Source organism: Salvelinus namaycush, chromosome 10 (assembly GCF_016432855.1).
Source record: "Salvelinus namaycush isolate Seneca chromosome 10, SaNama_1.0, whole genome shotgun sequence".
In the NCBI taxonomy this organism is placed as follows: domain Eukaryota; kingdom Metazoa; phylum Chordata; class Actinopteri; order Salmoniformes; family Salmonidae; genus Salvelinus; species Salvelinus namaycush.
Window position 1 is genome coordinate 31,274,944 of NC_052316.1, and position 18,236 is coordinate 31,293,179.

The 18,236-nt window shown below is 44.0% G+C and overlaps 1 protein-coding gene across 1 annotated transcript in view; it reads right to left on the minus strand.

The window, feature by feature from the left end:
* Nucleotides 1-18,236, minus strand: part of LOC120054304 (BMP/retinoic acid-inducible neural-specific protein 3-like) — a 60,474-nt gene that overhangs the window by 12,823 nt on the left and 29,415 nt on the right. Inside the window, exons 2-6 of the mRNA XM_039001719.1 lie at nt 14,100-14,290; nt 13,713-13,897; nt 8,754-8,859; nt 8,146-8,382; nt 4,385-4,607 (exon numbers count right to left, since the gene is read on the minus strand). Of these exons, the coding sequence (XP_038857647.1) occupies nt 4,385-4,607; nt 8,146-8,382; nt 8,754-8,859; nt 13,713-13,897; nt 14,100-14,290 (942 nt within the window). The remainder of the gene's footprint in view (nt 1-4,384; nt 4,608-8,145; nt 8,383-8,753; nt 8,860-13,712; nt 13,898-14,099; nt 14,291-18,236) is intronic.

Consider the following 18,236-nt stretch of genomic DNA (forward strand, 5'->3'; position numbering starts at 1 on the left):
GGCACATCTCTCCTTCCATGGGCACTGTGCATCATGGCTGGATAGGGTGCGCTTTCGCTCTCAAAATCCATGCCAGTATCTACTGCATTACAGTTAAGACCTGCTTTTTGTGAGTCTTAAAACCTCCCATTAGCACTGCATGAAATTGTGACTTTTGCGCTTGTGAAGGACACACCTCAAATATTGCCACCCCTTCAACCTCAGCGTAAGCAAGCTGATGTTAGACAGGTAAATAGCCGAACCTGGCGTTAGGTTTGGAAAATGCCAGTGCAACAGTTTTTACATGACGAAATTGCAAACTAATGTGCACCTCCTTAGCACCAGCCGAAAATAGAGCCCTGTGTCTCTGCATCTCTGTGCTGGCACCCAATTCTCTGTGAATAACTGGATTTACTTTTTGAATTGCGTCCATTAAACAATTTGTCCAAACACCATAAGGTTGAGAAATGGAAGGGGCAAAGAGACCTCTAATGGAAATTGGAGGGGCAGAGAGTAGCTTGTATTGCTTTACTAAAACCCATTAAGAGAAATATGTCACAGAGTCAGACTCTTCATGTACACGGTCACTTCTGTGTTAGAGCCACAATAGCAGTAGTACTAGGAGACTAGTACAAATTAACATAGTTTATGAGAATCTCATGGCCACAGACCTTTTATTTGTATCCATTATAGGTAGTTTCATCAAAAAAGAGGGAAAGTCATACAAAAAGACACTCAACACCACAGAATACAGTCATTCACTGAGCAAAATAGTCCTTGACGGTGAAAAATAACAGTAAAAGGAAAGAAATGGATGTTCTCTCAATGGGATTTTGTATCTAAATAATAAACATGAATGAATTAAATGAATTTTGGCTGACGGTATTAGTCAGATCTAGGTAACTACTGTATTCTCTGTATGTAGTCTATTAATATCAAAGCTCTCTCAGTATATCTAATGTATGAAATAGAGTTTCAGTTTTATTAATCAGTCCTTTCTGCTTGTTAAAGTCAATTTTCCCCTGACGAAGAAATATGGGCTGATTTTGCCAAGTGAAACCTTTTCTAAAACACATTTAGAAGAAAATGAAGAAAAAACACAAGCACAGCAGAGTTTCACCCGACAAGAGGGTTGGTGAAATTGGAGATGCTATCTCATGTTCTGATTGATTGCCTGTGAACTCTTTAGAACATAAGAAACAAAACAAATCTGTGCAGAAATGTCAAAGCAATATGCAGAGTACAGAATTCATCTCCCTTCACCTATCAACAATGTGTATGTCTGAACAGCAGCCATTTTTGACTGGGACATTCACAACATCCCCGAGTCTATTCAGGCACAAAAGGGATACTCAGGCAGATTTCTTACATGGCCTGGATATTTTGAAGGGAGACTAGACCGGGACCAAGTCATCAGCATCGAAACAATTCTTTCTACAAAAACCCTTCTCAGGTCTCTGCTGAAAACAACGTGTTGTGTTTATTACCATGTTATAAACACAACACTTTGGGGGAGCAGGCAGCCTAGTGGTCAGAGCTTTGGACTAGTAACCAAAAGGTTGCAAGATCGAATCCCCGAGCTGACAAGGTAAAAATCTGTCGTTCTGCCACTGAACAAGGCATTTAACAGTTACTAGGCCATCATTGAAAATAAGAATTTGTTCTTAACTGACATGCCTAGTTAAATAAAGATAAAACAATTAAACTTGTTTGATACCCCATCCAGAGATAGCACAGAAATATAACTACCAGTTTGAGGCTTGATTGTTCATCCATATTCATGTAATTTAAAGGTCACCAACAATGTTCATCATAGCATCCTCTCACCTCTCTCTACCCCCCCACCCCCCCTTGCATTCTTCATGCACCTACAGTACCAGTCAAAAGTTTGGACAGACACCTACTCATTCAAGGGTTTTTCTTTATTTTTAGAATAATAGTGAAGACATCACAGCTATGAAATAACACATATGGAATCATGTAGTAACCAAAAAGGTGTTAAACAAATCTAAATATATTTTATATTTGAGATTCTTCAAAGTAGCCACCCTTCTTTACTTTGATGACAGCTTTGAACACTCTTTCAACCAGCTTCAGCTGGAATGCTTTTCCACCAGTCTTGAAGGAGTTCCCACATATGCTAAGCAGGTGTTGACTGCTTTTCCTTCACTCTGCTGTCCAACTCATCTCAATTGGGTTGAGGTCGGGTGATTGTGGAGGCCAGGTCATTGGATGCAGCACTCCATCACTCTCTTTCTTGGTCAAATAGCAATTACACAGTCTGGAGGTGTGTTGGGTCATTGTCCTGTTGAAAAACAAATGATAGTCCCACTAAGCACAAACCTGATGGGATGGCGTATCGCTGCAGAATGCTGTGGTAGCCATGCTGGTTAAGTGTGCCTTGAATTCTAAATAAATCACTGACAGTGTCACCAGCAAAGCACCCCCACTCGATCACATCTCCTCCTCCATGCTTCACGGTGGAAACCACGCATGCAGAGATCATCCGTTGACCTACTCTGCATCTCACAAAGACAGGTTGGTTGGAACCAAAAATGTCAAAATAGCACTCAGACCAAAAGACAGATTTCCACCGGTCTAATGACCATTGCTTGTGTTCTTTGGACCAAGCGAGTCTCTTCTTATTGGTGTCCTTTAGTAGTGGTTTCTTCGCAGCAATTCAACCATGAAGTTTTGATTCTTGCAGTCTCCTCTGAACAGTTCATTTTGAGATGTGTCTGTTACTTCATCTCTGTGAAGCATTTATTTGGGCTGCAATCTGAGGTGCAGTTAACTCTAATGAATTTATCCTCTGCAGCAGAGGTAACTCTGGGTCTTCCTTTACGGCGGTCCTCATGAGAGCCAGTTTTATCATAGCGCTTGACGGTTTTTGTGACTGCACTTGAAGAAACGTTCAAAGTTCTTGACATTTTCCAGATTGACTGACCTTCATGTCTTAAATAAATTATGGAGTGTAATTTCTCTTTGCTTATTTGAGCTGTTCTTGCCATAATATGGACTAAGCCCTATTTGGTGAAAACTATCTTCTGTATACCACCCCGACCTTGTCACAACACAACTGATTGGCTCAAACGCATTAAGAAGGAAAGAAATTCCACAAAGTAACTTTTAACAAGGCACACCTGTTAATTTAAATGCATTCCAGGTGACTACCTCATGAAGCTGGTTGAGAGAATGCCAAGTGAGTATGCAAAGCTGTAATCAAGGCAAAGGGTGGCTACTTTGAAGAATCTCAAATATAAAATATATTTTATATGATACCAGATGTCTTCAAGTGCAGTCACTGGATCCTGGACTTCCTGATGGGCTACCCCCAGGTGGTAAGAGGAGGCAACAACACGTCTGCCATGCTGATCATCAACACTGGAGCCCCTCATGGGTGTGTACTCAGTTCCCACCTGTACTCCCTGTTCACCCACGTACTCCCTGTACTCCCTGCTGACACCGACAACGATGAGACAGCCTATAGGGAGTAGGTCAGAGAACTGGCAGTGTGGTGCCAGGACAACAACCTCTCCCTCAATGTGAGCAAGAATAAGGAGCTGGTCGTGGACTACAGGAAAAGGCGGGCCAGACCAGCCCCCATTAACATCAATGGGGCTGTAGTGGAGAGGGTCGAGAGCTTCAAGTTCCTTGGTGTCCACATCACCAACAAACTATCATGGTCCAAACACACCAAGACACTCATGAAGAGGGCACGACAAAACCTTTTCCCCCTCAGAAGACTGAAAAGACTTGGCATGGGTCCCCAGATCCGCAAAGTTCTACAGCTGCACCATCAAGAGCATCCTGACCGGTTGCATCACCGCCTGGTATGGCAGCTGCTCGGCATCTGACCGTAAAGCGCTACAGAGGGTAGTGCGTACGGCCCAGTACATCACTCGGGCCAAGCTTCCTGCAATCCAGGACCTATATAATAGGCCGTGTCAGAGGAAAGCCCATAAAATTGTCAGAGACTCCAGTCACCCAAATCATAAACTGTTTTCTCTGCTACCGCACGGCAAGCGGTACCGGACCGCCAAGTCTAGGACAAAAAGGCTCCTCAACAGCTTCTACCCCCAAGCCCCAAGACTGCTGAACAATTAATCAAATGGCCACCGGACTATTACATTTTTTATTTACATTTATTTGGTAAATATTGTCTTAACTCTTCTTGAACTGCACTGCTGGTTAAGGTTTTGAAAGAAAGCATTTCACGGTAAGGTCTGCACTTGTTGTATTCTGCGCATGTGACAAATAAAGTTGATTTGATTATTCTACAATGTAGAAAATAGTAAAAATAAAGAAAACCCTGGAACAAGTACTGTAGGTGTCCAAACTTTTGACTGGTACTTTACAAGGCAGCTAAACTTCACAGGGAATGTTTATCATAATACAGTCTCACCTCTCTCTCAGCACAATGACTTTCGGCTGTGTCCGACACCTCTTGCTGAGGGTGAAGAGTTTGTTGACGATTCGTCGGGATTTGGCAATGAGCTGTCTGCTGCTGAGCTCCAGCTGTCTGTAGCGTTGGTGGATGGCCGGCTCCATCTTCCAGAAGTACTGGATGGCAGATGTGTTGAGGGCGTAGAACGTCGGGAGTCTCCGCAAAAAGTTCTGGAACTCCTCTGAAAGGCAGACAGGTGTGGAGAGGTTTAATGCCCTCTTGTCGTTCTGGTCCGCTTATTTATTTATATGATACTGTTCATTTTGTCTGATAAAGTCAGACGGCATTAAGGGATCACTTTAGAGTGAGCACATGGGACTTGGTTTGCCGGGCCGCGGTGGGGGAAAATGGAAGTGATGCATTTGCTAATAGAAAGAGGCAGAACTAAATGTAGGTCTGTGTCTCTGTTTGAAACACCAAGAACCCAGCCAGCTCCTGGCAAAGCAAGCTCATGGCTCTGTGTGCAGAGGCACAACAGCCAAACAGATAGAAAAGCAGCAAAAAATATTACTTTGCTTCATGGTAAGTGTTAGGCTTAACGAGTCAAAGGGGGCATCGCAGGAATGAACAAAAATCTATTTTCAGAGCAATCGATATGCTTTCATGATTGAATAGATTTTTCAGAATTCAATTCTAACTAATCTGTAATGAGAAAGTGACAGTGATATTTACAATTAACAGTGATGTTGATTATCTTAGATTACAATAGTAATTAGCTCTCAAAGTGATTAGCCATGGTGTAATATGTACTGCTGTGAAATGAATAGCTTCTAAAAAATAACTAACACAATGGAATTTTTGATAAACCATCGCTATATTAGGATAGAGAGATCTCAGATTGCAATTAGAAGTAAACGTAGTAGTGTCTTTACGGCCATTAGATTCCATGATGTGCTCGGTAAAGGATGTTTACATGTTTTAAATCAGCCTCCAGCTGCTGCATTCAAATGAATTAGTGTGCTCCATTGCACCCTGAGTAAACCTGCTTAGGCTGGCACCATTCCCGGGACACACACACACACAAAAAAGTCTGTTCATGCCAAGACTAGAGCGCTGTTTCACTGCCACGAGAATGACACCTCATCCCTGAAAGCCAGGCCTCTTCCCACCATTATTATCTTGTCAGAGGCTGAAAACAGCTAGGTAACAATGCTTCTCTCTTAATGCCTTCCCACAGCTCTGCTGCGAACCACTGCAGAACTACAGGTACTGAACCACGGCAAATTAAACAGCTCACATCAACAATGCAGTAGGGCAGATGGTGTGGATGGTATAATTGGTCCAACTGGCTCAGACAGTTAAACTATAATGCTGCCAACATCAAGGTTGTAGGTTTAGTCCCTCGCATGGGCCATGTGAATTAAACATACAGTGCCTTCAGAAAGTATTCATACCCCTTGACTTATTCCACATTATGTTTTATTACAGCCTGAATTCTAAATGGATTAAATATAACTTTTTCCTCACCCATTGACACACAATACCCTATAATGACAAGGTGAAAACATGTTTTCAAATTATTATTTTATAAATATTTCATATACATAAGTGTTCACAACCCTGAGTCAATACAGTACATGTTAAAATCACCAGTGGTTACGGCTGTGAAAGACGGAGTCTTTCTGGGTAAGGCTCTACGAGCTTTCCACACCTGGATTGTACAATATTTGCACATTATTCTTTAAAATAATTCTTCAAGTTCTGTCAAGTTGGTTGTTTATCATTGCTAGACAGCCATTTTCAAGTCTAGCCATATATTTTCAAGCAAATTAAAGTAAAAAAATGTAACCAGGCCACTCAGGAACATTCAATGTTGTCTTGGGAAGCAACTCGTGTATATTTGGCCTTGCGTTTTGGATAATGTCATGCTGAAAGGTGAATTTGTCTCCCAGTGTCTGTTAGAAAACAGACAACCAGGTTTTCCTCTAGGATTGTGCTTAGCTATTCTGTTTATTTTTATACTAAAAAAACTCCCTAGTCCTTGCCGATGACAAGCATATCCATAACATGATACCACCATGCTTTAAAATATGAAGAGTGGTACTCAGTGATGTGTTGGATTTGCCCCAAACAGAACACTTGGTATTCAGGACATAAAGTTAATTTATTTTTCCAAATGTTTTGCCATTTTCCTTTACTGCCTTATTGCAAACAGGATGCATGTTTTGGAATATTTTTATTCTGTAGAGGCTTCCTTTTCACTCTGTCAATTAGGTTAGTATTGTGGAGTAACTACAATGTTGTTGATCCATCCTTAGTTTTCTCCGATCACAGCCATTAATCACCCTCTAACTGTTTTAAAGTCACCATTGGCCTCATGGTGAAATCCTTGAGCAGTTTCCTTCCTCTCCGGCTACGGAGTTAGGAAGGACGCCTGTATCTTTGTAGTGATTGGGTGTAGAAAAGCACCATGCTCAAAGGGATATTCAATGTCTGCCCTTCTTGGCGAGGATTTGGGAAACCTCCATGGTCTTTGTGGTTAATTCTGTGTTTGAAATTCACTGCTCGACTGAGGGACCTTACAGATAATTGTATGTGTGGGGAACAGAGTTGAGGTTTTCAAAAATCATGTTAAACACTATTATTGCACACAGAGTTCATTGAACTTATTATTTGATTTGTTAAGCAAATGTTTACTCCTGAACATATTTAGGCGTGCCATAACAAATTGGTTGAATACTTATTCACTCGTTTTTATTAATTTGTACTTTGACATTATGGGGTATTGTGTTTAGGCCAGTGTCAGCAAATTTCTATTTAATCAATTTTAGATTCAGGCTGTAACACAACAAAATATGGAACAAGTCTAGGGGCGTAAATACTTTCTGGAGTTACTGTATGTGTTTACAGACTTCAAGTGTGGCCTGACATTTAATATGAATAATTCAGCCTTTAAATATACATGTGAACCCATAGACAGCAGACGTCACACTGATTTCCGTGTTGTGTAAGGTTCTGTGGCATATACCAGGAGACTGAAAAGATTTGGCATTGGTCCACAGACCCTCAAAACGTTCTACAGCTGCACCATCGAGAGCATCCTGTACGGTTGCAACACCGCCTGGTATGGAAACTGCTCGGCATCTGACCGTAAGGTGCTACAGAGGGTAGTGCCTCATGCCGTGTACGTCACTGGGGCCAAGCTTCCTGTCATCCAGGACCTATATATACACTAGGTGGTGTCAGATGAAGTCCCCAAAAATTATCAAAGGCTCCAGTCACCCAAGTCATAGACTGTTCTCTCTGCTACCGCATGACAAGCGGTACCAGAGCGCCAAGTCTAAAAGGTTCCTTAACAGCTTCTACCCCCAATCCACCCCCCCCCCCCCCCTTTGTTTTTACACTGCTGCTACTCGTTGTTTATTATCTATGCATAGTCACTTTACATGTACAAATTACCTCAACTAACCTGTACCCCGCACATTGACTCCGTATCGGAACTCCCTGTATATATCCTTATTATTATAATTTTATTGTGTAACTTTTAATTTTTTTACTTAAGAAAATATTTAAAAAAATAAAATTAACTCTATTTCTTGACCTGCATTGTTGGTTAAGGGCTTGTAATAAGCATTTGACGGTAAGGTTGTATTCGGCGCATGTGATAAATACAATTTTATTTGACATACAGTTGCAGTACATTTGTGCAAGTATATTGAATGTTACAAATTCTCTATATACGCCTTTGTGAGTGTATCGTCAATGTCATACTCCCATACCCGACTCCTCAAAGTCCTGGTTGGCCATGTTCCAGGTGTCTCTGATGTGCAGTAGGCTGGCCTCCATGGCCCTCAGGTCCACGCCGGGGCAATTACACTGGGGGAAGCCTGGGCTGCAGCGGCACCAACAGTCATTGTCTCGGCACACAAACTGACCCTCCTCGTTACAGCCGATGTAGCTCAGAGCAGCCTGGACAAACCTGACCCTCAGGTACTCTGGTAGGATGGCCTGGAGACCTGGGGAGAGGACATGGTACAGTTTATATATGACAACACTGGCTAAACTACAAGACAAATTACTGTAATAATGTAAACTAGACTCAAATACTGTATTAACTATAGACTTTCTACTGTAAGTTAATATAGGACAGAAGAGGTATTTTCTGTTCACTTTATAGATACATTTCCACTGGTTTGTTCATACATGTCTACAAATCCCTGTGATCCACTTAGGAATCCAGAGGTTCGGTTTCCAATGACAGACAAAGACGAATTGAAGCTAAATTCCTTCTGACACTCTGGTGCCTCTTGTCTAACGTTTGGCAGAGAATATAAACTGTGACAATTCCATCAGAATGTCTGGGTGGGTTCAATTATGGATGGCCGACCTTGCAGATTAATCTTGTTTTCAGGGCTCTGAACCAGAACAGAGCTGACTGAGTCCAGGTTGTCATAGTTACTGCATCCAAGAGGGCCCGTCCTGGTTTCGGTCACCTAACGGGAAAGACAGAGGCACATGGCAATACTCCACTACACTGTAAGAGAGCCACTAAAGTCATAAAAAATGTAGGGATGCAGAGCTGAATGTCATGTGGAATGAGATCAACAACAACAATTGTATGCTCACTCAGTTCCTACCATCTGTACTTCCACAGGACTAAATATTTTACACCTTATTGAGACACGTTTAAATGTTCACATCAACAAACATTACAAGTAGTAGTACAGTAGTTCAGTTGTTTGGTGTATGATGCAACACCAAGGTTGTGCATTTAGACATATCCACTATTCAGTATAGTCTGTTAGATGATAATTCTCTGTTCAGAAGCCACATTATGTTATATCAAAAAAGTATAGTACATGAAGCTTAAGGGTGAGAGGTGGTTTCTTGTCTACTCAGAGAAAGCGATGATGACATACAGTAGCAATGCAACCAAAAAACACTGTAATCTGACACAAGGGAGAGAAGAATGTGGAGTCTGCAAAAAAGTAAAAGAAAGAACTACGTATGAAGAATTATTTTCGGTGGCACCTTCCAATTATGCTTTAAGTCTTGAAAGATGCAGTTACATGCAAGCCTGGCAGACATATCACTAGATTCACGCTGACAAATGAGAAAGACACTGGATCTCTTCTCCTCTGGGTGAGCGGTTAGATCGTTCACAATCACAGCTCAATCATCCTTGACAAAAGGATGATTTAAAGCTCCCATATATCAAGGTTTCTCTGCCACCATTCCAAGTCTGGCAGCCTGCGGGCCTATCCATCTCCCTCCTCGTCACTTGCACGTTATTCTCCCCTAACGCCACAGTGGCTCCTTCTTTTAATATTTTCCCAAAGGGCCAATAAAAGTAACCACATCACCAGTGTAGATCAATGAGGAACTATGGTTCTACATTCAGAAGAAAGGGGACACTTTCCTTTCGCTCTGTGGGCAGAAAAGTTGGCTTTCTTTGACACCTACTTTAAGGTCACTGTGAAAACAGAGGGAAGGGTGAGACACAAGAAAGAAAAAGAATAACAGAAACTGAACTGTATCAAAAAGGTATGCATTCAAAACATTAAGACACCAGAACCATAACCAACCTTCATTACATAAGCAGCAGTGATTCATTATATGATAATCACAAAATATTATTTTTCATTTAACATTGAGGTTTGAGTTACTTTGAAATGGAGAGGGGGGGAAGAGGGTTGAGAGAGAGAATGAAAACCTCAACTTCAGCAGGCCTATCGACGGCATTTCCATATTTTTTTTTATTGATGCTTCGACGCAAATAATTAAAATCCGCAAAATGTCTAGAGGGATGGGCAGATACATTTCTAACACAGACAGATGTCCAACTTAAAGGGAAATGTTTTAATTTAAATCTGGATTTTCTATGCATAGCAATGAGACCATCTGCAACAAGGACCAAGTGAAGCCGAGCATATGCACACTTAGTCCTTTCTATAAGAAATGGATTTAGAAAAAAACTCTTAACAGTTGTTTGTATAAAAGTATGTTCAGTAACTTATGGGGACTTTGGTGAATAAAAAAATGTAAATGAGGTGGAGAGAGCGAGCGAGCGGGTTGTATTAATATGCCATAATCGAGTGCTGACTATCAGAAATTCTAACAGCTGCATTTAATGGGTCTGGCGATTGCTCTTAAAGGCTTTCCTGGAATAGGAATGTGTTGCTTGGTTATGTGATGGAGACGTGTCTGGTATGCATCATCATATTCTACATTTACAAGTAATTCAGCAGACACTCTTATCCAAACCGAGTAACAGTAGGGAGTGCATCATTTTTTTTAACTTCGTACTGGTCTCGAGTGGGAATCAAACCCACAACCCTGGCGTTGGAAGCGCAGTAATCTACCAAACTGAGCCACATGAGACTTGATATAAGGGAACAGCACTCACAGTATGGATGCTTCTTCTGATTAAGGCAGAGACCAGAGTCCCCTGTCCTGCCTCAGCCAAAGAATCTGCCCCTGGGGAATTGTTTAAAGGTCTTGCTAGTGTTTAGTGTTTGGGAATAGCTAATGGTTTTAAGCGAGAATGAAAATATAAGCATATCACAAGTGCTCCAAAGCAATGCAGTAACAACCCTTGTATACTTTTATATGCAATGCCTCAAATGACAAGGAAGCTCAATTATTTTCTAAATGCAAGCATTATTAATATTATCATGATACCACTAAGGCAGAGGCATGGAAACTGGTGAAGATCATGCCTTCTGTTAATTCCACCTATGAGTAATTCCACAAAAGCAGAATATAATACATAAAATGCCAGTAAGTGAGCCCCAGATGTCAGATATTTAAATAATAAGGGGTATTAAGAGGCCTATACACCAACCTGTTAAAAAAGTATGGAATGGCATTAATGTTTGGGACCGGCACTTCTTTGGAAATGGCTTTTTTCACAGCACCACAGAGAATCGTCCTGTTTTTAATCACTAGGCATAGCCTTAGTCGATGCAGCATATTCCCATTTGCATCCTAGATGTGTTTACGTGTGTTTAGACATTCTTTGACGATTCCGGCAAGATGTTTTAAAACCACTTTGTTGCACTGGCTTACACTACGATGTCAACCAGAGCTGGGGATCAGCTTATCGACTTGAAGAGAGAAAAAATAAACTAGCATGAGATTATATTTGTGCCCCCTAAATAAATGGAGGCTCATTGAAATCCGCAGGGGACCATTAAGAGAAGAAAGTAGGAGTTAATACTGTGGCAAGGGAAACTATGATATGCTGTTTTTTTTTAGATGGGAGTCTGTTTCCCAACTTGGATGGGGCTGAGAGAGACTCCTTTTGATTTGGAAAAAATTATCATCCCTCTTCCCTTCTCTCAGAGCTTAATAATTCTGGTGCTCTTGGCAAACAATGTTGCAGAGAGAGGAAACAGAGCTGGCAAAAGGTTAAGATTACTCACAACTTGCATATTAGTAGCTTGACTGACGATGACCCAGACAGAGGTTAAAGGGTAAGCGAAGCCAACTGCAGCACATACCTTTATCTAATTTGTAAAGTTCTCCCAGAGTATATAAGTCCTTGATAGAAAATAACAAACTTCCTATTGTTTTTACATCTGAGGGTGTCTTTTTCTTGAGGGGGAGGACATGGCAAAATGTTAAAGAGGACACAACAATATAATAACGAAGATGACAAAATCTGTATGAAATTAATAATTCATTGATACACAAGGAATAAAACAAGACAGAGTGTTTTTAGTTTTTATTTATCCATATCAAATCTGTTCTACATCGTGAACAACTACAACCATCATTTCTCACTAGATTTCCTTGATTTCCAAAGCTCAGCCTCACAAATGATCTTTATTCTCCTACAAATGAACCATAAGAGGACATGAATGACTAAACACTGCAGTAGCAAGGCAGCAAATTGGGTCAAAAACACTCCTCTGTCCTCTCCCCATCGATGGCTAGTTGTTTTTCAGGCTAATTGTAATAAACCTTAGTAGAAACGGACCTGGGTTGTAAATCAAACTATAACCAATTGATTTATGTCCACCCAGCACTGTTAGTGTCTCCTGTCAGTGTTTCTTGCTCGCTGGTAGGTTAAAGCACCGATTATTACAGATGGCGGAACCCCAGTATTCTTCATACGTCTTCTATTCATTAGCGTGACACCTTAACTCATACCCAAAATGGCTGACAAATGGGGCAAGCTCTCTAAGAAATTGTTGAAATAGAACCGAGGATTCATCACTCTGATGCGTAATTGTAGAGGCACCCCTTCCCTTCGCCTCCCCTCTTTATCTTTTTCATTTTTCCTTTCCCTTTATTTTTCACCAGAAGTGTTATAGCTATAGCTCCTACATTATACCAGGACAACAGGCTTTTCTCCTCCTGAAATCTGTTCTCTTAAAGCCGTTGTCCGGTGCCCTCTTTCTAAGAGATGCTTTTGTTTTGCCATCCGTCTTCATCTTGACGAGGTAAAAATCCATGGCCTGAATTAAAGGCAGCTGATGCTGTGAATATTTCACATCAGTCACCTGAAACTGCCTCCTAAACAAATGCACCTCAGAGGACTTCTGCTCCATTCATCTCAATCAGACGATTTTAGCAGCACTTTGTCCACGAGGACGCTGCCAACAAAGCCATGATGTGTCCCGTTGCCAATTCACTTTAAGGAATATATGGCCTTATCTGTCTGTGGTGGCCAAAGATGGGATAGCACTGGGAAAAGTCAATGATAAACGGATGGATGCTTTCAAACTACAAGTGAGTTTATAACTCTACATCATCTTAGATAATGTTCAAAATCAATGTTGAACTATACAATTGTGTCAGGTATGACTGTCACATGTATTTTAGCACACACCTTCTCCCCTCCCCCACATTCTTTAGAAGTGGTTCCCCAAACCTCAAGATGTACAAAACAGTCTAGCAGTCCAGTTTTAAACCATCACTCTTAAAGAAATGTTAATTCGACGCCAGTGGCTCACCAGCTGGTGAAACACTGCTCTCATACAAGGTGTCTATGCATGGGAAATTCCTCAATGATAATCCTCTCATTGCCACAGGTACATGTAAACAAATCACAGGCTCACATGGAAACGAATCACTCTGAATACGGAGTCTGACAAACATGTCCTGCTGTGCAAAGGGCAAACTCAGCCGATCACACTCATTACTCGGTAATAATGACTGACACAGTGATTAATGGACCCAGCTAGAGGGATCTGGGAATGAATGTGTGTGTGTGTGTGTGTGTGGGGGGGGGGGGGGGGGGGGGGGGGAGGCATGGATGCAATCTGGATGTGGTGCAGCTTGTAGGTTTACCTTAATGGCTGTGGATGCTATCTGGATGTGGTGCAGCTTGTAGGTTTACCTTAATGGCTGTGGATGCTATCTGGATGTGGTGCAGCTTGCGCAGGGTGCTCTCTCTGTCGATGAAGTAGGAGGCAGCCAGTTGGTGCAGGGCCTCTAGAGTCACGGCTGTACCGTTGGCCTCTCTTGTCTCCACCGTTCTACTCAACCCCCGCTTGTCCACAAGGATCATTAATGACTCCTCCCCTAAACACACACAGAGTGGAGCAGAATATGCACTGAGAACTGGGCTGGGGAATAGAACAACACATTCAATATGACACCTTTACAGCAAAGAGAGAATTTACTGTTTGCGTTTCTGAAGCTGAGCATCAGCAGCATACAGAGGATTGGGTTAAAAGAAAAAGGTCTTCCAATCATTACACCAATAAATAAATATTATTCTTACCCCCCAGGGTGGCTGAGAGCAGGAAGTGTGTTCCGTACTTCCTGATGATGCTGTCTGTAATGGAGCTGAGGCTGGGCCGTCTGCCCAGGTGCCTGATGGTCTGGAGGAACTCGGGGTCCAGGGGCAGGGCCAGACCATTGTTGTCCTGTCTCTCCAGAGCCAGGCTGTTCACTTTCCAGCGGCCAAACTCCCTGCAATGTCACAGACACACATTAGCACACACACAGGCAGAGATGCCCCCCCCCCCCCCCCCCCCACACACGGCAGGCTTCATTTGCAAACACCCTCTTTCATAGTCATAGTGAAGACAGAGGAAAACGGTCTCAAGAGCATGTTACAGCCAGCCAACAGCCTTGCCCTGTATGAGGAGACTCATTTTTAGATTCAGGCAATGCTGGGTGGAAAATATGTCTGCACGCCACGACATCTCCGGTGCCATTTCTTAAAATATGAACGGTGCCATGCTGTTTACACTGTTCTGAGAAGGTCTCTCTCTCTGAGGGCACCAGGCTCTCCATCATTACGGACACCTGCCTTCCCCCCCATCACACAAATAAGCGATTATTGGACTCAATCACCTCTGTCATTACCTCCCCTATATCTGTCTGTTCCCCCTCACTGTTTCCTGCTTCATCATTGATTGTCATATGTCCTTGTGTAGCCGTGTGCTGACGCCGTTCCTGTCTTGTTCCATGTCTGTTCCGATTAAATGTTTGACTCCCCGTACCTGCTTCTCTACTCCAGCGTCGGTCCTTACAGATTACCATGCAGCTCAAACAGCCCATAATAACCAGGCTTCAGTGGTCAAGCCTGTTATGGAGAGAAAGGATCATTGTAAAACTGTCAGAAATTAGTGCTGCGGATTTTAATGGAATTACAATGGAGGTGATCTACTGTGAGTCGGAATAGTTTATCAGGTCTGTTGTGGAACAATCAGGAAAAACACATGGGCACCCACCCGCACACACGCTCAGGAGCCACAGTAGCTGTCAATCAAAAGCTCACTAATGAAAAGTCCCCCCAGAGAAAAAAAAAACACAAAAAAGTAGCCAACAGGAATCAGCTCATTAGGGCCTGTTTCACGATGCCGTTTCTCCATAACGAGGGTCAATTACGGGTATTCCTGCAACTGACATCGTGGGGGAGAGAAGGAGGGAGCGAGTAGAGCAGAGCTTAACCGTGATTGACAAAGCCTCGCCAGGCTTGTTGATGTACAGTTACGGATGATGGTTAGCAAGGGCACACACACAAACACCCTAGCGAGTTAGCTAGCATTAACACTGGGCAATTCCCCCACAGGGATGCTAAGACACTCAGAGCTTTATTTATTTTAAAAACTTTTTTTTAAAGAACGCAATGGTAAATCTTAGCACTGGCAGTAGTGCCATAGGTCAGGCGGTGTGTCAGAAATATTTTTGCTATTTTCACAGCGGGAATTATGGGTGCACTAGCTGGCGGTGGCACATAAGGGCTTGACCCCTCACTGCCCAATCAGATGTCTAAATACAGTATGTGGTTCCTTTAAGTTGTGTATTAAATGTATTGCATTGTTTTCAACTCCAATTCAAACATGAGTATGCTGTAGTCTAGTTTATAAAATACCCTACAGAAACAAAATAACAAAAATGTAAGCCAATCCCATATTTGCTAAATAGCCTATTGTGGTAAACCGTGGGGTGTTGGGTTGAGCGTGCAGAGATTGACACAGAGACAGGGAGGCGTTAGTCAGAAAAACAACTTTACTTAAGACAGAAAATAAATATATCAAAGAAATAACTTAGATTTATCTCTGTCTTCCTTCTCTCTCTAAACCGGTGTCCGTCTCTCTCCCGCGGTGCGCTATCGTGCTCCTTTTATTTAGCCTCCACAGCTGGTTGGAACTTTCCTCTAATTACCTCCACTTAGCTGTCCGTGTCAGGGTGCCCAGCTCCCGTATTCCCAGCAGAGGGAGCCAACATCGCCTCACGTACCTCCCCTCTATTACCATCCCCCGGGGTAGATCTCCTGGGATCCCCCCCCTTAGCCCTGACTGGGAGGGAGGCATGCTCAGGGCTAGGTTTGCATCCGTCCTGGATAGGGCGTCCGCATTGCCGTGCTGGGCCCCCAACCTGTGGATGACAGAGAGAATCGCTGTAAGGACAGGAACCAGCGGGTGACACGGTCATTCGTGTCCTTACCTCGTGCCATCCACACGAGAGGGGCATGGTCAGTAATCAAGGTGAACTTCCTCCCGAGGAGGTAATACTTGAGGGTGTCGAGGGCCCACTTCACGGCGAGGCACTCCTTTTCGATAATTCAGTATTTCTTCTCCCTCGGGAGGAGCTTCCTGCTGACATGCATGGGGTGCTCCTCGCCTTCCTGCTCTTGGGACAAAACGGCCCCTATCCCGGTGTCAGACGCGTCTGGACCAGGAGGTTTTTTGAGAAGTCCGGTGTGACGAGTACCGGGTGCGAACATAGCATATCCTTCAGGGCCTGGAACGCCGCCTCTGTGTCCTCCGTCCATCACACCGTCTGGGGTAGTCCTGCCTTTTAAATCTGTTAGGGGAGAAGCTATTGCGGCAAAGTTAGGTACAAATCTACTGTAGTAGCCTGCTAACCCCAGGAATGACTTTAGCTGCCTCTTGGTTCAGGGGACCGGCCATCCCATATTGGCAGCGATTTTTTTTCTTGGGGTTTCACATTTCCCCTCCCGAGAATGGATCTGATGTTCCACGAGGTCCGTGCGCCCCGGCACCTCGGAGAACACGGCCGAATTTCACTGGACCAACTCTGAGCTCCTGTCGTTGGGTCGGGCTGAGATCTTCCCCCATTGCAACTTCAACCGAGGGCGGGCCTTGCTGTGGCCGGGTCCACGTTACGCACGGTGCCTCGCGTCCATGCCTTTTCTTCGGTAAATGCACATGGCAAAGCTGGAGGGGTTTTTCTGCCCCAGTTGGCGGACCTTATAGTTGACATCGCCTACCCACTCAACGATGTCGTAGGGCCCATGCCACGTAGCCAGGAATTGACTCTCCGTGGTAGGGATCAGCACCAAGACCGTCTCACCAGGTTGGAACTCTCGTGGTTGGGCCCCCCGGTTGTAGACACGCTCCTGGGCACGTTGCACCATGTGCTCTCTCACCACTGGCCAAATCACCGTCATCCTCTCCCTCCCTCATATCCTCCACATGTTTTACTACGCTGTGAAAGGGGGGGGGGGGGGGGGGGTCGGCTGCTCTTCCCAGACCTCCTTGGCTAGGTCCAGCAGCCCGCGGGGCCGACGGCCATACAGGAGCTCAAAGGGGGAGAACCCTGTGGATGCTTGGGGTACCTCGCGCACTGAAATTATCAGGTGGGGCAGCAGCTCGTCCCAGTTCCTCCCGTCTCTCTCGATGACCTTCTTCAGCATCTGTTTCAGGGTCTTATTGAAGCGTTCCACCAGCCCGTCGGTTTGTGGATGGTACACACTGGTTCTCACCTGTTTGATTCGTAACAGATTGCAGACATCCTTCATCACACGAGACATGAACGCGGTTCCCTGGTCCGTCAGGATTTCCCGCGGAATCCCACCCGGCTGAATAAATGGAAGAGCTCCCGTGCGATACCTTTGGATGCCGCCGTGCGTAGCGGGATTGCCTCAGGATACCGGGTGGCGTAATCCATGATTACCAGGATGTATTGGTGTCCCGTCGCGATCTTCACCAACGGACCCACCAGATCCATTGCCACCCGCTCAAATGGCACTCCTATAATGGGCAAGGGAACCAAAGGGTTTCAATACCACACCCTCGGAGCTGTGATCTGGCACTCCGGGCAACTACGGCAGTAGTCCTCCATGGTGCGCTTGACTCCGGGCCAGTGGAACCGGTTCCCGATCCGCTCCCTGGTTTTCTCCACCCCAGGTGTGCCCCAAGCAGGTGGGTGTGGGCAAGCTGCAACACAGTCCTAACATACTGGCTGGGTATGAGTAACAAGTCTTTGATCTCACCATTATGCTTTACTACCTGATACAATAAATTATGCTTAATTGTGAAGTGGGGTTAGCGCCAATCAATTACCCCAGGTAACAGTATGCCATCCACCGCCATCACCTGAGGCCCTAGCGTTCTGGAGATTTGGGTCTTCTAATTGGGCAGTCCCGAACTGACCCGTGAGG